Source organism: Anabrus simplex, chromosome 1 (genome assembly GCF_040414725.1).
Source record: "Anabrus simplex isolate iqAnaSimp1 chromosome 1, ASM4041472v1, whole genome shotgun sequence".
NCBI lineage: Eukaryota > Metazoa > Arthropoda > Insecta > Orthoptera > Tettigoniidae > Anabrus > Anabrus simplex.
The window spans coordinates 756904492-756929431 of record NC_090265.1 but is presented as its reverse complement, the minus strand read 5'-3'; the positions used below and the strand labels follow the sequence as shown (position 1 = coordinate 756929431).

The 24940-nt window shown below is 39.4% G+C and overlaps 1 protein-coding gene across 4 annotated transcripts in view; it reads left to right on the top strand.

Annotated features, from left to right (window-relative positions):
• Positions 1–24940, top strand: part of LOC136857500 (RNA-binding protein NOB1) — a 382114-nt gene that overhangs the window by 235501 nt on the left and 121673 nt on the right. For all 4 annotated transcript variants that reach the window (XM_067136203.2, XM_067136204.2, XM_067136201.2 and 1 more), the window contains one exon: positions 15028–15163. In XM_067136203.2, the coding sequence (XP_066992304.2) occupies positions 15028–15163 (136 nt within the window). The remainder of the gene's footprint in view (positions 1–15027; positions 15164–24940) is intronic.

Here is a 24940-nt window from a genome sequence, read left to right as displayed (position 1 = left end):
CTCTTCTTGTTCGTGTGTGTGTGTGTGTGTGTGTGTGTGTGTGTGCGCGCGCGCGCGTGTGCGCCTGTGCTGTCTGCTTGTATACTGTTTATAGTACTCTCCATATCTTGTAATTTTAATTTTTCTTTCTTTATTTTTTATTTTTCGTTTTAGTTGGCTGGTTCAGGCCACGTGTGGTGTGCTATTTTTTATTTCTAGGTTGTTATCTGCTCCATTGTTGGTGATTAGTTTATATTTTTGTAACTGTGGCAATATCTTTTTGTTCTTTTGTTTCTGCTCCTTTGGGAGGCTGTGCTTTGGCATTGTTGTTGTTGTTGTTGTGATGTGCTAGCATCGAGTGAACGCTCGTCGGGAGTACAGATGCTAACTGTTGATATGTGCACAGTCCGCATTAGTACGACTGCATTATCCCTTTCATGGTTCCATTTTCTGATTCCTTCGATACGTGTTCCACGTCACATTTTTCTGAAACGAGTTTGTATTTTTATGTGGTCATACGGAAGTGAATTGTGCGATCATGTGTACTGTCACCGTGTAACACAAAAACTATGTCCTTGAATGGGATACTACGTGATGTTATATTTTTCTGCAGTTATGTAAATAACTTTTAATGCAGCTTCCCATTTTTGCTTTCATTTTAATATTGTATGTGTTCGTAATAAATCCTATTCTCTTTTGATCCATTCTTTTATTCATGGGAGTTATGGGTTCTTGCCTTTCTGTCCTTTCGCTCCCTTTTGTTTACTCACGGGTCCAGCTCCGAACCGTTATAGTTCATTCCAGTCCATCCATGGCAATTTTTGAAGAAAGGTGTTATGGTAGCAGGGCAGGGGACCTCCGTCGTATAAACTGTTATCAGAACTAAACGTGACTCTGAAAAAAACTCAGTGGTGTACCTATCATTTTGATAAACATCTCAGTTTGTTCAGAGCCGAGCTATTCTCCAACAACTCGATGGATTGAGGACTCTAAAAAACAATCTGCAAACACATACATCACTAGCGCCTGCAGTTTGGATGAGGAAAGTGATGTGTGTCTGTATAATTTGAAAGTAATAAGATCCAAAAACAAATTTAAATACAATATTATATAGATGCTCACAAAGTTAGGACTGAGCTCCATGACGTGGTGCCCTCAAAATGACATGTATTGTTGCTGCACTGTGCCCATCACCATACCATGCTAGTGGACGCTAGTTCCTAGAACACAAAGTGAAGCTGTCTATATACTAGGTCCAACTGTGAGATTTGAATGTCAGTCAGTTGAGGTGATTGTATTGATAGTGGGTGCCTTCTTGTAAAGACGTGTTAGAGTTTGTTTCACGTGGGAGTTTGTCCTTGTTGCAGCCCGTACTGTCTAAATCTGCAGATAAATAGATGGTATAAATGATAATAGATTGTATTAGTGATCACGAAGCTGTTTTTGTGGTAGTTAAAAATACATGTGAAAGGAAGGAAGGTATTCAAATTAGGACTATTAGACAGTACCATGTGGTTGATAAAACAGGCATGAGGGAGTTTTTCAAAAGTAACTATGATCGGTGGGAAACGATAAATAAAAATGTAAACTGACTCTGAGATGAGTTTAAAGCAATTGTTGAAGAAGGTGAAAATAGGTTTGTACCTTTAAGGTGGTAAGGAATGGTAAGGATCCACTATGTTATAACAGAAGTAAAGAGGCTAAGAAGGAGGTGCAGGTTGGAAAGAAATAGCTAGAAATGGCTGTGGAAGTAAGCAGAAATTGAAGGAACTTCCTAGGAAATTGAATCTATCAAAGATGTCAGCTTGGATAACATGATGGCAAGCATAATTGGCGGTCATACAACTTTTAGTGAAAAATGTAGAGTATGTATAGGTAATTTAAGGCAGAAACAGGTTCCAAGAAAGACATTCCAGGAATCAGTAATGAACAAGGGAAGTGTGTATGCGAGGATCTTCAAAAGGCAGAATTATTGAGTCAGCAGTATGTAACGATTGTTGGTTATAAGGATAATGTCCAGATAGATGAGATGACTAATACTAAAGAAATATTAAAATTTACCTATGACACCAATGACATTTATAGTAAGATACAAAAGTTGAAAACTAGAACAGCAGCTGGAATTGATAAGGTTTCAGGGAATATACTAAAGACAAATGGGTTGGGATTTAGCACCATATCTGAAGTACTTATTTCATTATTGTTTGCATGGGCTGTACCAAATGAATGGAGAGTTGCTATAGTAGCCCCTGTGTATAAAGGAAAGGGTGATAGACATAAAGCTGAAAATTACAGTCCAGTCAGTTTGACATGCATTGCATGTAAGCTTTGGGAAAGCATTCTTTCTGATTATATTAGAAATGTTTGCAAAATTAATAACTTGTTTGTGTTTAAGAAAGGTTATTCCACTGAAGTTCAACTTGTAGGATTCCAGCAAGATATAGCAGATATCCTGGATTCCGGAGGTCAAATGGACTGTATCGTGATTGACCTATCTAAGGCATTTGATAGGGTAGGTCATGGGAGACTACTGGTAAAAATGAGTGCAATTGGACTTAACAAAAGAGTGACTGAATGGATGGCTATGTTTAAAAAAAATAGAACTCGGAGAATTAGAGTCGGCGAAGCTTTATCTGTCCCTGTAATAATTAAAAGGGGAATTCCTCTAGGCAGTATTATTGGACCTTTGTTTTCTTATATATATCAATGATATGTGTAAAGAAGTGGAATTAGAGATAAGGCTTTTTGCAGACGATGTTATTCTGTACGGAGTAATAAATAAGTTACAAGATTGTGAGCAACTGCATAATGACCTTGATAATGTTGAGAGATGGACAGTAGGCAATGGTATGATGATAAACGGGTTTAAAAGTCAGGTTGCGAGTTTCACAAATAGGAAGAGTCCTCTCAGTTTTAATTACTGCTTTGATGGGGTGAAAGTTTCTTTTGGGGATTATTGTAAGTACCTAGGTGTTAATATAAGGAAAGATCTACATTGGGGTAATCACGTAAATATGATTGTAAACAAAGAGCACAGATCTCTGCACACGGCTATGAGGGTATTTAGGGGTTGTAGTAAGGATGTAAACGAGAGGGCATATAAGTCTCTGGTAAGATCCCATCTAGAGTATGGTTCCAGTGTATGGGACCCTCACCAGGATTACTTGATTCAAGCAGTTCTATTTGTTCTGGGTGATTTCCAACAAAAGAGTAGCATTACAAAAATGTTGCAAAGTTTGGGCTGGGAAGACTTGGGAGAAAGGAGACGAGCTGCTCGCTGATAGCCAGGCAGGCATCCAATTTTGGTAATGCGACGAAGTCTCTCATAGTGCATTGGCACTGCCGGTGGCTCCAAGGAACCTACCCAGTGGCATCCACGGTATGCACTAACCATGTGTCTTGGTGGGTGCGCTATTTTTCCAGCTGTTGAGCCCAACTTAGCACGCTGGGACGAAACGCTGGCATCCAGGAATGAGTTAGCTGGAAAATTTATAATGTCTATTAACGGACCATTTATATTGGTATTAACTGGTATGTTCCAAGCTGTCGGTGGAGAGATGGCGTGGAATGACATCAATAGACGAATAAGTTCAAGTGGTGTTTTTAAAAGTAGGAAAGATCACAATATGAAGATAGAGTTGGAATTCAAGAGGACAAATTGGGGCAAATATTCGTTTATAGGAAGGGGAGTTAGGGATTGGAATAACTTACCAAGGGAGATGTTTAATAAATTTCCAATTTCTTTGCAATCATTTAAGAAAAGGCTGGGAAAACAACAGATAGGGAATCTGCCACCTGGGCGACTGCCCTAAATGCAGGTCAGTAGTTATTGATTGATTGATTGATTGATTGATTGATTGATTGATTGATTGATTGATTGATTGATTGATTGATTGATTGATTGATTGAAATAATAAAAATAAGTCCATGTCGCACTATAGATGTGAAGTACACAATTGGGACTGTCACCGATTAGCCTGTCAAACCCAACAAGTGTTCCCATGCCAGTGGAGACTGAACTTGGACTTAAACGGCATCCACATCTCGGTGACCCTGAAAAGTACGGATTTGACACTGCTACAGTATTGGTCGTTATCATATATTTTTTCATATCACTCCCCTACCTTAGGGGTGATATTTTTTTCCAGATAGTATGTCATATAAGTAGTAAGTTTGGTTGAAAGCTGTGCCATATTCTTTCTCATCCTTCTCATTCCCCACCACCGCCATACTTCACTTTTGCTCTAAGTCACTCCCTCATCATCATCATTGTACAGTTCCAGTTTCCTGGGTACTTTTATTTATTTTGTGTTTCGTATAGAGGGTACAGAGGAACTATATATTATTATTATTATTATTATTATTATTATTATTATTATTATTGGGCTTCCGTGGCTCAGACAGCAGCGCATCGGCCTCTCACCAATGGATACCGTGGTTCAAATCCCGGTCACTCCATGTGAGATTTGTGCTGGATAAAGCGGAGGCAGGACAGATTTTTCTCCAGGTACTCCAGTTTTCCCTGTCATCTTTCATTCCAGCAACACTCTCCATCCTCATTTCATAGCATCTATCATTCATTAATAAATCACTTTGGTAGTGGCGACCCCATCGTACTAACAGACTAACAGCCTATATCTGCTTCATTCATTACATCCCTAACCCGGTCAATGACTGGAAAACAGGTTGTAGGTTTTCATTATTATTATTATTATTATTATTATTATTATTATTATTATTATTATTATTATTATTATTATTGTTACCGTGTTTTGGTGGTAGTTATGCATGAAAGAAGGTGCTGGGTGGTGAATAGGTCTCAAGCTACTAAAGTGAAATTAATTTTAAAATTTAACAAGGTTATATTTTCTTTGCAAAATTAGGTAACAACAAATAGAACAGGTACTTAGTAGCCGAAACACGATTGAAAAATACATTTACATAGGTACCCCGTTTGGGGCTTCAAAAGTCAGAAACATAATTCTTGAGCAAGGAGCCCAACCTTACAATGAACACCATACGATAAAGGGGCCGAAAACCCCCAAACATGCCAGAAACATTTGCTTCCAATTACACCCAAAAGCCTCCTTGAGGCAGAGACACAATTTTCAATAAAGGGCAACTTCCCCTTAAAATACAAGCCTATCATAGGCCACTCCAAACTCCACTTTTAAGCTGTCCTCCAAGGACGTATACACAGGGGTAAAATACCCAACCTACTGAGGTCTGTTAAATGACAGAAAGGTTAATACATGACCTCTAAAATACAATTTGAGAGGAGGCGAATTTGCACTCCTAATACACTTTGCTTAAGACCTACTTGGCACTAGGCCATTAATACAAGGGCTAATCCCATACTACAGAGGTGACTTAATAGCAATTTACATTACATTACGGAAGAATTGGTTGAGAAAAATAAGTTCACCTCAAGACGATGTGAGTGGGAGCTCAAGAGGGTTAAGCACTCTCTATCCCGATATGTCGTTTGAAAGATAGAATAGATACCAGTAGTTTTTACATTTTAAAGGAAAGTTACATGGTGGAAGGCCTAGAACCCGCCCCGAGAGTTAAACTGCTGATCTAGCAACGAAAGAAGTTATTAATTGGCCATTACCTTGTGTTGAACGGCTGGAGAAGAAAGAGGCGCTTCCCGCCCCCTGCTGTGTACCTTACGCACTGAAAGATGGAACAGAAGTGGCCCGGAGACCCGAAAATCAGCAGTTTATATCCTCTCGCGGAAGGTTCTAGGCGTTAGGGGAAAGAAAACACCCTCCCACAAACTCTTTATTGGGTAGGACCCCGCAACAGATTCAAGTTGGGGGAAGATACACCAGATTGGTCAGAAATTAATAGAAGAAATTCGGGATTGGATACATTCATAACAAGGGGAAGAAAGGGGTAAATATTGCCAACTTAAACAATGACAGAAAGAAATTTAACAAAGAACAAACTCTTGAAATTAAATTTTCTCCAAAAAAAATAGTTCTTTGACTCCGCACTAGGTTGCACTATTGTAGATCTTCAGTAGTGTCCTCTAGAAGAGAAAGTTCACACTTCTTACTTCAAGCGAAACAAAAACACATCAAAAGTGACACAGTTCTAAAACTCCAAAATTTACAGGTAGTGACATCTTCTGAGAAGGTAGAAAATTAATACCGTCAATAAAGTTCAGACTTCCTCCAGCAGAGGAGTTTTAACTGGCGCGCATTTAAATTAGCGGCGTGGAGGTGTACCACCCGGTACAATTATTATTATTGATTTAAGCCCACTAAGGAGCGCTGATGACTAGTTCTTCCTCGATGCTCTTCTACGTTCCCAATATCTCTTGAGCCCTGCTGATAATTTCTCCTTTCTCTCATGTGAAAGGGGCTTCCGACTTCTAGGGACTCTAGATGGTGGGGTCCAAGACTGTATCATAACACATGGAACAATCTTCTATATCAATGTCTGAAATCCCAGCCGAATCCAAGACCTTATGTACTCCATTAAGCCACAAGCTTCCAGTCTTGTAGCTTTTAACCAAAGAGAAATCTTCTTGGTGAGCCTGTTTCTGTCCATTCGTTGTAGGTGTCAGTAGAACTTAAGCCTCCTATGTCGTATGCTGGTATTGGCTGATTCTAACTGTTGACACAGCTCAGAGTTCGATTTAAGTATGTAGGTACCATCTGGGAGCAATCTCGTTCCATGAATTTTTCTGAGGATACGTCTTTCGGCTTTCTCTAGATCATCCATGTTCCTGTTTTGTCCATCAGGAGGGTCTTTGAGGTGTACAAAAACTGTGGTCTGACAGCAGTTTTGTAATGACAGATCTTAGCATTTTTCGAAATGCACCTCTTATTATAATTGTTGTGGGATAGTTGGTACGCTGCCGTTGAGTTTGTTATATCTTTCTAAGATGGATGTACCGTCTCTACCATTGGGGTGGACCCATTCACCAAGATAGCGGAAGCGATTGACTCTCCCAATCGTTCCATGTATGGCCATCAAAGGGGCGTTTCCGGGATGCCGAGTCTCAAAGTACTTGGTTTTGTCGTACGATATCTGTAATCCTGCCTTCACTGCTATCTCGTGCAGGGCTTCGATAGCAATGACAGCATCCTTAGAGTTGTTGGTTAGGATTGCAATGTCATCTGCGAATGCTAGGCACCTGATCTCAATCTTTCGGGTCCCGGCTCCAATGGCAACTGGTTTGATTTCTAGACACCTCAGTGTACATTCCCAGTTCTTGATGACTTTATCAAGCACTAGATTAAACAGAATGGGTTAGAAGCCATCGCCCTGTCGTACTCCAGTTTTTATCTTGAAACTCCGAGATAGTTCTCCCCTGAACTTCACCTTAGATGTTGTATCCGTGAGAGTCTGTTGGATGAGGGTGCGTGTGTTGTAATCGACACCTCGTTCTTGCAGTACGGAGAAGAGTGTCTGTTGGTCGATGGAATCATAAGCTTTTCTAAAGTCAACGAAAACCACAGCGATGTTCATACTCCTTACTTAGTTGGAGAATGGTTTTTAGGTTGAAGATCTGCTCGGTACAGGATTGGCCGAAATCCTCCTTGATATTCACCGATCATTCGATCGCATTGGCTTTCCACATTGTCCGGTAAAATCCTTGATAGCACTTTGTATGCTACTGACAGCAGAGATATCCCTCGGTAGTTGTTGACATCACTGCGGTCACCTTTCTTATTTAAAGGGTGTATGATAGCTGATTTCCAGGCATCAGGGTCCTGCCAGTCTCCCTGCAGTCAACCAAGATCCGGTGTATGGCGTCTGTGATCTTATTTCCACCTGCTTTTAGAGCTTCCGCAATGATGCCATCTTCCCCGGGTGCCTTGCAGTTCTTAAGATGTCCGATGGCATTAACAACTTGCTGCATTGTTGGTGGGTTAGATGGGAGGTGTATCTCTGGAGGATCTTCAACAGTTAATCTTTCTGCGGGTTCTTCGCAATTGAGCAACTGCTCAAAGTTGTTTGCCAAAAGGTTCCACGTTCCGGCGGTTACAGGTAAAGTGAAGGCATTGTGGTTTATACCCAGAGTGTTCCTATTTGAAGGCCCGATAAAAGTTTCTTCATCTAACTTCTCTAGTCTTCCTTTCGTTTAGTCGAGTACCACTTCGTCCAGACTGCGGCGCGCTCAACTGCTAGATCGCATTCAGCATTCCACCATCAATGTCGTCTCTTCCTTCGAGGTTGTCAGAGGTTATTGGTTGTTTCGCATATGGTGGACTTCAGTTGGTTCCAGTCTTTCAGATGTCAGTTGCAAAACGTTCTTTATTCTTCGACAGGAATGGGGATCAATCCTTGGTGGAATTGTGGTAGGAGGTATCTTTCGTTTAGGCAGTAATCTGTTCTTTATTTGTGTGAAGAAATGGTCAGAATCAATATTCCAACCTTTACAAACTCTGACATTCATGATCTCTTTCCTGCATTTTACACTGATTGCAACATGATCGATTTGAAATGATCCTATAGCTGTGTTCGGTGACTAGGTGGTCTGGTATTTTGCCTTAAAACTATATACACTTAAAGTAGATAGAACAACAATCGGACAAAGGATCAATTGATGGTAATTAATAATTTAATGTCCAGAGAATTTAGCCAATTCACTGCTTCTTCACGAAACTCTCTTATACCAAACTGCACAAAATCTCAGGCAAACATAATTGGATCACGAAAATTACTGCGCTGCTCAAACAATGTCGAAATCCCGCCTATCCTACTGAATGGTAACATTATTCCCTACAGTAAAACAGTTAAAAATCTCGGCGTAATGATGAATGAAACAGTTGATTGGTCTGATTACACGAAAGAAATACGTAAAAAAGATTTTTGGAGTGCTTCACCCTCTTAAACGGCAGAGGGATGTATTTCCATTTCAGCTACATGCCAAACTCATACAGACACTCATTCTCCCTATTCTTGATCATTGTGACGTTTTTTAGTTGAAATGACAAGAGAAGAAACACTTAAACTTCAACGAGCACTGAATTCCTGCTTGCGATTTATTTACAATATCTGGTACGATGTTCATATCACCCCGTACTTTCAGGCTGTCTCATGGCACGCATCCGCGATTGTCTTGCTACTGTTAGAATTTTTAATAAACTTTTTCATAACTTATCGAGGATGTACATAGTTTTGGCTTCTCATTGACCTATGGAGCGATATAAAGCAATTTCTAAATAAAAAATCTTTTCACAACCCCTTCCAAGGAAAAGCTGTATCCACGCTACTGGCCTCGACCCACTGAAATTATTTTGTGGGTGCGCCACTGCAACCGCTCACCATTTAAGGTACAAGGTAAGCCTGAAGAATGGTTGGATACTCAAAATTCACCACCATAAATGATGCGGTTATGGCTCAAAAGTAAATAGAAAGGTAAGGGATGGGATCTAGTGTTTTAAGTAGAATCCATATCAATACAACGTGACTTCCATTTTAAAAATGTTTCGTGCATCTACTGCGATTCAAGCCTGGGCCGTCCTGATGAAAAGATAGAACCATTGGAACTGAGTTATCACGCCCGCCAATTACAAAATATTTACCCGCACTTTTGATGGTGCAATTTGAGGTTCCAATCAGTCGCCGGGCATTTGACAAAAAATATAGGCTTACATATCGAACTTAGGCACGCATCCGCGATTGTCTTGCTACTGTTAGAATTTTTTAAAAACTTTTTCATAACTTATCGAGGATGTACATAGTTTTGACTTCTCATTGACAAAATGGCCCTCTTCAAAACAATTTACTTATATGGCACAAAATGGGGAACTGACGTACAGCTCAAAATCCTGTCACAGTCTTCCCAACGCTGCAACTTAAACACAGCACATCTCTCAACCACGGTACAACCCGAGGATCCCTAGGACATTATTGTTTCCTAGAACCGATGTGCAAAATCTGACATTACGTTGTAAGCTTGCAGCTGTTTCTGGTCGTGGCCCCAGTTATCTCGGTGGTCACGTTCCGTCCCCCAAATGAGTAATCCCTTGGTAATTGTCCTTTTCCTGTTCGGCTCCATGCCTAATGTTTAGTGTAATGGCCTTTGGCCACAGGGGTCCCGGATTCGATTCCAGGCAGAGTCGTGAATTTTAAACTTAATTGGTTAATTTCACTGGCACGGTGGCTGGGTGTATGTGTCGTCTTCACAATCATTTCATCCTCATTACGAAGCGCAGGTTGTCTACGGGCGTCAAATCAAAAGAGCTGCATCTGGCAAGCCGAACTTGCCCTCGGACCCTCCGGCACTAACAGCCATACGCCATTTCATTTTCTTTTTTTTTTCCTCTTCCCCATGTCTTGATATTTGTCACGGTTACATTCCCAATACTGAGGCCTCTACAGGGAAATATTCCCGCGCATCACAATCCTAAGCGTTTTCCATTCATTCAGGCAGTACAAATATGGAGAATTATGATTACACCTATTGAGCCCGCTACGTTATTTCAACATTTCGGCGTAAGTTTTTAAGTTGTTCGTACCGTACGTAAAACAACGGCTGATCGTCGCTCTAGTTTCAGGAAATATTTGGGGGGGGGGGCCCACTGGGCTACGTCAGTGCCTCCAGGCATTATTCATGTTGTACTGTAATTCAACCAGCCTCTTTCCTAGTTACCATGATGGATGTCGAGATTTTAATCTTCCATGCTTTTGAGAGTTGCAGTCCTGATGAATCGGCAAGACTGTATTTGCAGTACACTTTAACCATTCCTTCTTCAGAGCAGTTAGCCTTTGAAGGTGAGGAAGATAGATGTTAGTTAATACTGGCAGCCACTGAAGTGGTGTGGATTTGAGTGTGCCAGACACTGTTCTCATGGTATCATTCAGCTGGACATCAACTTTTCCTTTGTGTGTGCTGTTGATCCATACAGGGCTGCAATATCCTGCAGCTGGGTATACTAGGGCAAGAGCTGTTGTTCGGAGGACAGTAGCATTTGCTCCCCAACTGGTGCCACTGAGTTTGTGAAGGATGTTGTTACGTGTTTGAACCTTTGCTGCTGTTCTGCAGATGTGTTCTCTATAAGTCAAAGAGCGATCCAGCACAATACCCAAGTATTGATGAGCACAGTATTTTAGCTGTTGGCCTCTGAATTGAACTTGTGGAATGTAATGGGCTCTCCTGTTGTTTAGATGGAAGGTACTAATCTCTGTTTTGTTTACATTGGGTTTCAATCACCAGGTGTTGAAGTATCTATCCTGTTTTAGGAGATCTTGTGTGAGAATGGCTTCAGCGGTCTGAGTCTGTGGACTGTGCTGTTAGGGCTATGTCATCAGCATATATAAACTTTCGGCACGCAGTAGATGGATGATCTGCTATGTAAAGATTGAAGAGAAGTGGAGCAAGAACAAAACCCTGTGGCAATCCATCATTTAATCTGTAGGATCTGCTTCTGTTTCCATTGAGATGTACTTGAATTAGGTGATTGCATAACATGTTGTTGAGCAAGGAAGCTAGGGTCTTGAAAGGGATAATTTTCAGGAACTTCAGGATCATCCCTTTTCACCAGACTGTATCATAGGCTGATGATAAATCCACACAGCAACCGTTTTCATTTTGTCTTGAAAGCCCTGCTCAATATGGCTGGTTAGTGCCAGAACCTGATCGCAACAGCTCCTGTTAGGTCTGAATCCTGCCTATTCAACTGGAAAGTGCTGAAATACTGTAGCTGAGATTCTGTTATAGATCAGTCTCTCCAGTAGTTTGTAGCAGGTACTCAGTACAGCAATAGGTCGATAATCTTCCGCATTACAGCCACTTTTTCCAGGCTTCACAACAGCATCTACTTTAGTTCTTTTAAGAGGAGGTGGGAGCCTTCTTTTCGTTAGGATGTCACTAAAGAATTTAGCAAGCCATTGCATAGTTCTAAGACCACTGTGCATCAGAAATTCAGGAGGGATATTATCCAAGTCTGCTGCTTTCCCTGATTTTGTTTCCTTCAAAGCAGCTGAGATCTCTGCAACACAAAAATCCTCAGAAAACTGCGAGTTTGATTCAGCTCTGGACAGTTCTGTCTTAAGCTCGTCTAGAATTTGTCTTGTTTCATCCCTTTTTGTGTCTGCTGATGCTCTGGTTAAGCCAACAGTTCTGTTTGCTATATGTTCCGGCTTTATTTTAGAGTTCTTGCTATGGTAATTAGGGGCACTACTGCCCAGCTTCCTAAGGAGGGACCATGCTTTTCTGCTGGAGTGTTGGAAGTTAATACTAGGAGTCTAAGCAATGCAGTAATTCATCAGCAATTTCCGTTTGATTGCTGTTCTGGTATTCTTCGTACAGCTCATTGCACGCCTCGCTCCACCCTGGGATGTATTCCTTTCTAAATTCTCGGGGAATGTGCTTCTTTGCTATAGAACATATCAGCCCAGTAAAACAGTTGTGGTTTTCAAGAGCTGGTGGAATCCATTGGATGTTGTGTTCCATCTCACTGGTGAAGAAATCCCATTAGCCTTTGTAAAATTCCATCTGGGCACTGGATTTGATCTTGTAATTGGAACTTCAATGCAGACTTTCAGAAGAACTGGTCTGTGCTGACTTTGGGGGAAATTGTCTAACACTTTTCTTCTGCAGGGGAGAGGTCTTCCTTGTTGGTCCTTGGAAACAAAACAGAGGTCTGGGTTATAGTCATGTTTCCGTCTAGCAGAGTGAAAGGTATCTCTCTCTTTGGCATCATACATCAAGAAAATATCTTCAGCCTATGCCCATCAGAATTGGTGTCTTTATATCTCCAGATGGTATGGCAATTGTTAAAATCCCGTAGGATGGCAGTAGGATGTTTCACATTCTGGATGGCTTCATTAACCCAGGGCTGGGAAGGAGGTTTATAGATGTTGATAACTTATATGCCAGCCGTTCTAATTTTGATGGTGAATATATTATTATTAGTGCTTGTACTTGAAGCTTCTGCCTGCTCGATGTTGTTCTTGGCGTAAGTTGCTGTTCCGTAGCTCTCATGGTAAGTTGCTGTGACAAGACTGTATCCTGGCAACTTACATCTGGACAGGAGTTGGCTTTGGTCTTCACAGTGAGTTTCTTATAAGAGTACTACATCCACCTGGTTGTCATTCAGCACTCTTGTAAGTATATCGCTCACTGCCTTGCTTACGCCTTCAATATTTAGTTGTAGTATTGTCAGTGAATGTCCTAGGTCCTTTGTTGTTGTTTGGTTGTACTCATGATCACGTATCCTCTATTTGCTGGGATATCCGCAAGAAAATTTATTTTGGTCCAACAGCCAATGTTGTTGCTTACTTAGCACCACCCGGGGGACATGTGTAGGGCACTTTAAGGTTATACCTACGGATGTAAAGCAACGATGACTCCCTCCTGGGTACTGTTCCTAAGTCACTCCCTCCCAACCCCAAACCGTACTATGTACTAGGTTTGGTTGAAATTGCATGTTTGCCTGTAGCTTCACCGATATGTTTACGTAAAGATGTGCAACCCGTTAAGTGCAGTCCTTTAGTGATTTGATTTTAGGATTAAGCAAAGTTGACTGTCAATGCATGATGATTCACTGGAGAAAACAAGAGGAATGAATCCAGTCGGTCCAGTAGAACTGCCAGACGGACTGGACAAAGCTGTTTTTAGTATGTAGATCATTATTATTGAACAATTATAAGTGTTCATCACCTTTGCCACCTTACCAACATCCTCTTCAGTCCTGAGAATAACTTGTAACTCCAGTCTTATCTTGGTCCTCGTTCCCACTGTTCCTCTATACTGCCTCAAGCTAAATAGAATGTTTCAGTATACCTAAGATTATCTGAAAAAGTTGTTGCAGCAGCGGAATGACTGAGATTACATTGGATACATCTCCTAAATTTTTTCTTTTCAAAGTTTGAGGTCCAGGTATTATTTGCGTGGAAGTTTGTACAGTGTTCCCGGAAGTTGGTATTTTTCCAACCACACTATTGCCACAAATGGGAAACGTGCCACCTTTTTAATGGTGTCAGTATAAATAAATAGCTGGTGGGGGTTATTCATAACAAAGCTCCACAGAACAAACTGTTAATTGTGCATGACGAGGACGAGTGTTTCGGAACATGACTATGTGCAACTGTGACTGAAACTAGTTTGGATGTGTCAGTTGAGAGGTAGCTAGTTGTGGATATCTTGTGTGTGCACAATGTGTCCCAGCCAATTATCAAGCAAAGATTATGGATTTCCACAGATTTGTTATTGGTTTATGCCAGAGATATTTAGATTTGCTCTCGTTAATAGTTAATGCTGCTGGACGCTACAAATGAAGATCAAAAAGTCATAATTTTGTAATTTATTGTACTATAGTATTTCTTGTTTTCAGTATATTTAACAAAGCTACGCAAACACTTTTTTTTTCCTTCAGAATTCCCATCCTGAATTTAGGATGCGGGATTATTTGTGTTTTTACAGTACTACGGTATTATTTAGGACATGTATCTTCTACTATGTGACATAATTATTTCTTAATATGTTCGATTTCCTACATTTTTAGAATACTAGCCATCATTATGATACCACATGACTGAGGATAGTTTCGTAAATCATGAAGAAGTCATAACACTTCATACCTATTTTGAAAGAAAGGAATGAATGTATCACTTAATTTCTTGATGCTTCAGGTCATATGAGCATTGTAAGAGCTTACCGTTTTAGAATTGTTCTCTTCTGCCATCTAGTAACTCATAATCGGTAACATTGATTCTCTGCCGGGCTGAGTGTCTTAGACGGTTAAGGCGCTGGCATTCTGACCCCAACTTGGCAGGTTCGATCCTGGCTCAGTCTGGTGATATTTGAAGGTGCTCAAATACGTCAGCCTCGTGTCGGTAGATTTACTGGCACATAAAAGAACTCCTGCAGGACTAAATTCCGGCACCTCGGCGTCTCTGAAAACCGTAAAAGAGTAGTTAGTGGGATGTAAAACAAATATTATTATTATTACAATTGATTCTTCCAGAAGACTGTCATTATATTCGTCAGCAGATGAATGCTTATGAGCTCCTTCAGCATATACCTTGATCTCTCTCTACCTATGACACATTTACTAATTTGAATTTTAAATTTTATTTCAGTTTTCACTACCTAAACCTCAAGGAGGAAAACACGCCAACAATCCAATTTTATGCGAAGATCAGCGTATTCCACACCAACGTCCTTCGCGCTTGGCACGAACCAAAACCAATCCACTCGATCCAGATTATACTGCAGGTAAGTATTTTTTAATAATGTACTTAAACATTTGTAACCGTGGATTCATATCATTAATATTGATGTGTGACCAAGACCCTTGTCCTGTTTCTCTACGGGGTCAGGTATGAGGCGACACGAATCTTCGCAGCAAGTTTTTACGACCAGGTGCCCTTCCTGACATCAACCTTATGAAAGGATTTAATGAAATGAATGGCATTATATATGATAGTAGGAAGGGAGAGAGCCAGCACATAGCCTACTATAGTTGAATAGCACCAACGTTGCGATGACGGAATTAGTTGCCCTTGCTCCATAAGTTGAAAGAAGATATATGATGGTTGAACCTTGCAATACTATTAAAATAAGAAATGTAAGTTTTACGTTCTTGTCTGTCAATATCAATCCCTCAATCCTGAGGATCGTGATCTCTGAAGATCCTGTTTCCATCCTCCACGGTCTTCTGCTGTACGGGTAGATTGTATGAACGATGTCTTTGTTGCATGTTTTATGCCGTCTGTCCATCGTATAGGTGCTCGCCCACGCTCCCTCTCTTTCCAGGCACGTTTCCCAAGATTACGTAGGTGGTTTGAAAAGTTCTCGGAATGTACTAGAATTAAGTATCTTACCTCGGTGGAACTGCTTTTATTTTTCAACATAGTCTCCCTGTAGACTAATCCATTTGGTCCAGCGATGTTCCAATGCCTTGATCCCATCTCGAAAATGAGATTCCTCCAGACCTGCAAAATACCTCTCTAATTTGGCTGTCACTTCTTCCCTTGTAGAAAATCTCCGTCCACCGAGGAAAATTTTCAGCTTGGGGAATAGATGAAAGTCTCATGGTGCCAAATCAGGTGAATAAGGTGGATGTGGCAACAATTCGTACCCCAGTTCATGAAGTTTTACCATGGCAATAACATTTGTGTGCGGCAGAGCGTTGTCCTGATGAAAGAGGCCTATAGAATCCATGCGGCCGTGAGTAAGAAAAATGCAGAATATTCTAATTGTTAAAACCGGAAAAATGAACAAACACATTTTTACGTTGAGCATCAGAACGAAGTTTTTCATGCGAGATTCAACACGTAAAGGAGGAGGAAGCTGTTGTATGGAAGAAGACTTAATGATTAATTGGAAGAACGAGTAATATTTTAAAGATATTACGCCAATTCTCAAATAAATAAATAACAAGATTATCGAGCGTAAAAACAAAAAGGAGAAGAAGAGATAAGTTGTCGGAGGCCGTAGATCGGATTGAAAATTAACAAGGATTACTTAAAGGAGAAATTAAATATCGCCAATTTAAAGTACATTTGCGTCAAACTAGAAATTATCTAAAGTACTTTATAAGTCTTATAACTGGAGACATTATTAATTTTGAAGGAATAATCTGCTTGAAAATAGAAATTAGACACAAGATAATTCATTTTATAATTGAATAATGGAACTAATGACGATGTTAAATATGTTTTTATCGCATGTATTCGACGGCATCGTGATGTGCTTCTAAGCTGAAGATGGGGTTGACAACTGATGGACACCAACCAGCTGATTCTACAAGCCCGGATTTGGTAACCACTGCCCAAATATGACGCAGCCATCACCTGGAGCCGATCAGCCAAAGAAGTTCTAGTTGGAGTCCAGCCCAGTCCAGTAGCGCAAACAGAAATAAGTTAAGTTCCATGTAGTTTTATTTATTGAAATTAACCATTTCTAACTTAAAATGTAGTGTGTTGATGTTCGTAATGTGATTATAGAAAGGTCGACATTTATATCTTCGAGAATTGATTTCAGTGAGCAGTCTTCGCAAAAGAATTCATATAATTGTTTTAAAACTACGGATGTAGGTAATCTTCGATTACGTAAATTAACATTCATATGTAGGGATGCTTATAGTCAATTGTGGAGAGATTTTTTAAAATGATACTTCGGCTATTGCCAAAGAAATGTGTGTATTATACATAACGTGATTTAATCCAGCTGTAATATGGAGTGGAAATAGATCGCCTTATAGGATATTAAGACTTGGTTTATCATCAGATCGTCACCAAATGTAAGTAAATATGAGCCTGATATATTCATACATGTATTTCTTTCACAGATAGAGAGATTATTGGTAGTAATCAGCCCATTAAAGCATCATTGTGGTATGATAGTTGAATATTGGAACGTTACGCCACTAAAGGGGGAATGATTGATATTTATATGTGTAATTGAAAGTAAATACGACGTAATAATGAGATTATAAGTGTGAATATTATGAAGGATATATTTGTGGATATGATTAATGTGGCGTAATGATGTTTACGATTAGAATATGATGAGAGATGTGTATTTATGGTTAATTGATGGTGATTATGCGACATAATTTTGATTGTAGATTATAGTTGTCGTGATTGCGACGTGAATTAAGTAGTGGCATAGGATGTTTGGGTTGATGTGATAGTCATATGGTGAAATATGTTACAGAATTTGCAGGCTAATAATGGTATATGGTCATCGAAAGATTACTTCCAAATAATTGATATTAAGGTAAACCTGATATTTTCTAGGAGAATTTCACACGTTGTACTAAGTTCTATTTGATTTATGTCAAAGCCATATTTTTGATGGGAGAAAGCATCTTCATAATTTGAGTTACTGTCATTGACACGTAAATAATTATCATCGATATTTTTTAAAATTCTGTGATTAAGTGATTGAATTCGAATAAGATTTTGAACCTTGGTAGATGTAAGACCTGTGTATGAAAGTGATTATACTATGTTAGACGTTTCCTTCATGTTTTTCAGAAAATATTGTGGATATATTTATCCAATAACAGATGAAACTTGATTTTTTTTTTTTTTTTCGGGACATTTTAAGAATAGCCATTGGAAGCTATGATAAATGGAACTTAACTTATTCTGCTTACGTTATAAATGAAGATGATCAAAATATAAGAGAAGATTAATGACTTGACGAAAAGATAAATAAGCATTCTTGATTAGTTTCTTCACATTCATGTTTGCCTTGACATTCCTGATTTTCTTGACACTTTTGATTTTCTTAACATTCAAAAATATTGTTATCCAATATGATTGATAATTATGTTGAATAATATTTTGTTATTTTCTTCTATTTTATGTTTATTAAGCACTACGTTTCTTTAACGAGATAATAATTTCAGTCAAGGACTTCATTATTTATTCCTTTAAAATGAGAATACGACGTATGTAATTGGATATTTGAATAATTTAATAATTCATCCTAAGACACTTCATGAACAGAAATAAAACTAGAATTTAAGAATTTAAGCTATTTCTGTTGCAATTTATTTCATTATTATAGGAAGTTGGTTTAAATCGAATTCTTCCGTGATTATGGTTGGATGAATTTGAGTATTGATCTTTATTTACATTTAAGAAGAAATGGATTTTCTGGTAAACTAGAAAAGAGGATATGCGGGTTCCCAGTTGATCACACGTAAAAAAAAAAAAAAATTATGCATAATATTTATCCCTGAGAGGTATCGTGCAGCGAATCAGAGTATAATCTGACACCAACGATGAGATGTGGAAAGGAGATTATTATTATTATTATAATCAAAGATATGAAGGCACAAAGATAATATATTATCGTCGGGTTTGATGAAGATAGGGGTAGCTGCCGGTACATAGCATAATATAAATGCACTGTGCAATAGTTTGGTCACTCAACGCAAGAAGATTTTTGTCCTACGTGGCGCATTTATTTGGGGGCCAACATGATTGAGAAATATAAGTGAAAGGTGCAATAGGAAATCCACCAGCCAATGCAGTTCTCATGATGTACTCACCATAAATATTAAAAAGCTGGGGTGACAATATACAGCCTTGGCGAACGCCCCTTTATGTCTTGAAGATTTCAGACATGTTGCCATTTATCCTGGCAACTGCTGTGTTAGACTCATATAGATTCTTTATCAACCAGATAAGATGTTTTGGAACTCCCATTTCAAATAACACTTGCCAAAGTTTCCACCATTGAACACAGTCAAAGGCTTTTGTATAGTCTAGAAAGCAAATGATTATAGGAAGCTGGAATTCTCTGCTCTTTTCGATTAGTTGTCGGATGTTCAGCATCTGTTCTCTTGCGCCTTTTCCTTTGACGAAACCAGCTTGTTCAGGGGGAATCTGTAAACTATTATAATGTTGGAGTCTTTCTTTCAAGATATACAACATGATCTCGCTAGCATGTGAGATTAACGATAAAGTCCTATAGTTATCACATTTCATTGTTGAGCCCTTTTTATGCAAGGGGATGAAAATGGATATAACCCAATTTTCCAGTTTCTCCATATTTTATTACAAATGTCTGTGATAATTTGAGCACCAATATCGCTCGTCTCTTTCAGTAGTTCAACTGTTATGTTGTCAGAACCCGGTGCTTTGTGCAGTCGCAACAATGTAATTGCCCTTTTTGTTTCCTGATGTAAGATGTCTGGTTCTTGTTCAATCATCGGCTGTACTGTCTCTTCTTTATACAACTCCTCACAGTACTGTTTCCATCTATTCAATACAATTTTAAAATCATGTATCCTATGATCATTAGAATCTTCTATGGACCATACACGAGGTTTGTATTTATTTGACAGCTGTTTTGCTTTCCGATATATATCTCGTGTCTCGTTGTGATGGCCATGAGCTTCAATTTCTTCACAGATTCCTGACAGATACTTATGTTTGTCTAGGCGGCAATTACGTTGAATTTCACGACACAGCTCAAAGTATCTGTCTTGAATGTGCAGGCCTGTTTCTTTCAGTTATTTCCGCTGTTCTATGAGCTGCCACATATGATCACTGATCCAACACTTACGATGACTCTGTATTGGAGAAGAATGTTTTATTGCAATGGTCACTATATTTTGTTTGAGGTCTTCCCATGTGGATCCTTCATCAGTACTGTGCTCCCTTCTAGTGTTCAAAAGAACATTTTGGATTTCTACACCAAAACTGCTTAAGTTTTCACCTTCTGCATTTTACAAGGTACACGGCGCATACCTCGTGAGTTTCAACCTGAACATCATAAACAGAAGTTGGTGATCTGTGCCACAATATGCACCAGGGTATATTTTTGCATTGATGGCAGAGGATTTCCAGCGATTGTTAACCAATATAAAATCATTCTGATTTCTATGAAGACCATCAGGGGAGCATCACGTATACAGTCGACGAATATGATGTTGAAAGAATGTGTTGGTTACACATAATTCATGTTCCATACAAAACTCTAGTAGCCTCTCTCCACTATCATTTCACTTTCCAATGCCATAATGGCCCACGGTGTGTCTAAACTCACTGTCATTGGTCGTTTCTCCAATCTTTGCATTTAAGTCTCCAAGAACCACTGATATCTCCTTACTTGGGATATTCTTCATTACATCATCTAATTCTCCATAGAATTTCTCGATTTCTTCTTCGCTCGAAACAGATGTAGGCGCATACACTTGAATGATATGGAGTTCCCATGGTGCTGCCTTAAGTGGATGATTCTGTCATTAACACATGAACATCCATCCACTAGATTAGCCAAATGTAAAGGGATAATTACTGCAATGCCATTGGCGCTTTCATTATCTGGTCCAGAAAAGTTCACCGTATTACCCATAGTGGTGCAGAAGAAGCCATTACCTTTCCACTGTGTTTCAGGTGGACCTCGCAAGTCTAGATTGTGATTTTCCATTTCCTTCTCAATGATCTGAAGTTTCCCAGGTGGCAAGAGTCCCCTTACATTCCAAGTTGCTATTTTATTTTGGCCCCGAAGAGATGTTCTCTTTAAGATGTTACTCCTCCCAGTCGCAGATTTCCCACACAAGGCCTCGCAGAGTCTACCTTTATGTACCCAGTCACCAATTTCACACCATTCAGCCTGGACATGAGATGGCGCCGGGTGTCAGCCGGATCGCTTGACGAATTAATTTCTAAATTAGCCATATCCATCAGAGAGTCTCTTGGGAAGGTAGTGCGGTAGTTTCCCCTTGCTTTCCACATCGCAGTATCATGGGTGTTGATGCTGATTCAGCGACGTCCATAATAATCCAGTGATGAGCTGATCCAAAGTCATTCTTTTTACGTCTCATCCTGGTCCTGATAGGTACTGCTGCCCTCTATCATGGATGGATTCCAGTGACATTTCCTCCACTGAGGGGACCATCACCCCACCGAAAAGAGCTCATTCGCCAAAAGCCGTTGGCACCCTTAGAAAGTCGGGTTATTTACCGTCGCCCAACACTCGGCGTTGAATCCTGGCTGTACAGTCTACTCCATTACCGTAGCAGGGTAACCTGGCCAGACATCCTACTTAATTATAATTAGTACCGGTTTCGACCAGTATTCTTGGTCATCATCAGCCGATCACAAATAAGTATAAAAGACAATGCACAGGTAAACAAAATGTGAAGTTTAAATTATTCTGTCATATGCTGTTTGTGAAGCACTATAACACTGTAAGGAGCAGTGTGTGTTGAAATTTCAGTGTTATGAAGAAGTCTACAATCAAATACGTATTTTTTAGTTGCAGTTCATGAGGCACAGAATAAATTTAGAGATCAGCGTTACGTGTCGATAGTTTCGTAAATCATGCAGAAGTCGTAGATCAAATGTGTAAATGTAGAACAGAGCCAGTTCTTGAAAAGTAGCAAGACAAATGTGCCAATCGGCACTGTGCTTCTTAAAGTTTGTGGAAATCCGATGAAAAAACTTTGAAAGTTCAAGTATCAAGTATCTGATATGAGTGAAATAGTAAAATATAGTTGTATATTATTTGTCAAAAGAAATATATCCAAGTTAAAGAAATTTGTATGTTAGATTTTTGAAGTTATTTCTTTTGACAAATAATATACAACTACACTAGAGTCCCGTTAATCTGAACCCCGTTAATCTGAAAGTCCGGTTAATCCGAACTTAAGTATTCAATTTTTTAAAAAAATTCTCCTTATTGAAATGAAAGGACATATTATAGAATGAAAATTTCCTTGCATTTTACTAGTCATATTTTACTAGAATAACTTAATGTAAACAGAATTACACATCATAAACCATCAATCACCGTTTATCTTTACAAAGTCTGTTAGTTTCTTTTGCTGACGTGATTGCAACCTACACGAAGATGCAGTGTTAAACCAGCGTCTCATAAACATCACATCAGTGGGCGTAGCAGCGGAGGGTTGCTCGACATAGCGTGCTGCAAGTTCTAAGGCGGCCGCGGCATGTGAATGTGACACTAGTTGTTCGTTTTGGTCTTCTTCGTCGTCATCTGTTCCTCATCAACTCCAGATTCTTTCTCCACCATAGCTACAATTCCTTGGTTTGTTTGTAATTGATGACAGTCAGCTTCCATCCACTCGCTAATGTCATTTTCACTGTCGTTTCCTCGTCTACGGGTGCTTAAATACCCTACTGTAATTTTGTATTTTGTTAATGTAACTGCTAAAGAATGGACATTTCAAATTACAGTATGTACTGTACTGTACTGTACTGTATTGTAGAAACTATTTTCCGCAGATGGTTGAAGCGTTGGCCTTCTGACCCCAACTTGGCAGGTTTGATCCTGGCTCAGTCCGGTGGTATCTGAAGGTGCTCAAATACATCAGCCTCGTGTAAGTAAATTTACTGGCACATAAAATAACTCCTGCAGGAGAAAATCCCAGCACCTAGGCATCTCCGGAAACTGTAAGTTGTTAGCGGGACGTAAAATATTTTCCGGTTAATCCGAAAATTTTGTAATCCGAACAGGCTCTGGTCCCAATTAGTTCGGATTAACGAGACTCTATTGTATATTGTACTATTTCATTCATATCAGCATTTAAAGGCTTGATACTAGAACTTTAAAATATTTTCATTTGATTTCCACAAAACTTTTAGAAGCACAGTGCCGGTCGGCACATGTCTTCCTACTGTTCAAGAACTTGCTCTGTACTACCTTTGATCTATGACTTCATGTTTTTTGGAACTATCGACACGCAGTGCTGATGCTTAAAATCAACTGAAAAATATGTATTTGTTTCTAAACTTCTTCATATCATTGAAATTTCAACACACAGTGTTATAGTGCTTCATAAACAGCAACTGACGGAATTATTTAAACTTCACATTTTATTTACCTGTTCATTGTCTTTTATACTTATTTGTGATCGGCTGATGATGACCAAGAATACTGGTCGAAACCGGTACCAATTATAATTAGTAGGAATGTAAAACGTACAACACCGGGCGAGTTGGCCGTGCGCGTAGAGGCGCGCGGCTGTGAGCTTGCATCCGGGAGATAGTAGGTTCGAATCCCACTATCGGCAGCCCTGAAAATGGTTTTCCGTGGTTTCCCATTTTCACACCAGGCAAATGCTGGGGCTGTACCTTAATTAAGGCCACGGCCGCTTCCTTCACATTCCTAGCCCTTTCCTGTCCCATCGTCGTCATAAGACCTATCTGTGTCGGTGCGACGTAAAGCCCCTAGCAAAAAAAACGTACATTCCTTATTTTAATAGTATTGAAAGGGTGAACCATCATATATCTTCTTTCAACTTAATAGTGATCTCACTTCAATACGAAATGCTATGAAATTCTTATCTCTTAACCATATGAATACTGCATAGAGGTTGATTAGAAATTATATATAACCACATCTCCTACCCTGCCAGCCAACATTCAACTGGCTAACCGCAGTGTCAGACCATATAGACTTGTGGCCATAAGCAGGCATGTAATTAATGTTATTAAACATATCTAAAGGATTATTTGTTAAGCCAGAATGGCTTGAAATAAACTTGATCAATGACTGATAGAATTTTCCTAAGAAAAAATACATAACAAAAGCACGGGATTTAAATTATAATTTTATGCAAAATCTGTAAGAATTATCAGTATTTGAGTTGTGATAGTTTGTTGTTGAAGCCCTCTTATGAGAGACAGGCTGGGAATGTGATGGCCTCTGCCCTTATTGTGTTATCTAGAAGATACTAGAACAGTAGTGTTGTGTAGTAGTTGAGTTGCCCAGTGGTATTGTATGTGGGGAGCAATTTCAAGCCAAGTGTTACTACGAGTCAGCCGGAGATTCACTGTGGGGGCAATATTCACTAATTAGTTACGTGTTAAAATTCATTCTCAAGTATAATTGTGTATGTGCTTGCTGATTGTGTCATCCTGGATTAAATTCGATCAATAAAAGACATCGCTTTATTAATTTATAACAGTATATAATTGCTTGTTATGGCCATTCTTTTCATAAATATGTAGGCCATTCAGAAATTATTTTTCGGTGTTTCTTTTCTTGTAAACGCATCTAGCTGGGAAATATGAGCATGTGTTACAGATCTGTGATGTAGCTATCATCTACGGGCCGGACAAGTCCCGCCTGTTGTCAGCAGAGATGAGCTTAAATTATATTTCAGAATATCTGTGACCAGCATATCTGCGACACAAAAATATCTGTGATTCAGTCACAGGAAGCACGAGCATATGATTGTCATTGTCACTCTTTGGTCAAGGGACGGCCAGTACGGAAATGCTTCTAGTTGATATGACGACACCGAGCTCGATAGCTGCAGTCACTTAAGTTCGACCAGTATCCAGTATTCAGGAGATAGTAGGTTCGAACCTCACTGTTGGCAGCCCTGAAAATGGTTTTCCGTGGTTTCCCATTTTCACACCAGGCAAATGCTGGGGCTGTACCTTAATTAAGGTCACGGCCGCTTCCTTCCCATTCCTAGTCCTTTCTGTCCCATCGTCGCCATAAGACCTATCTGTGTCGGTGCGACTTAAAGCAAATAGCAAAAAAAAAAAAAAA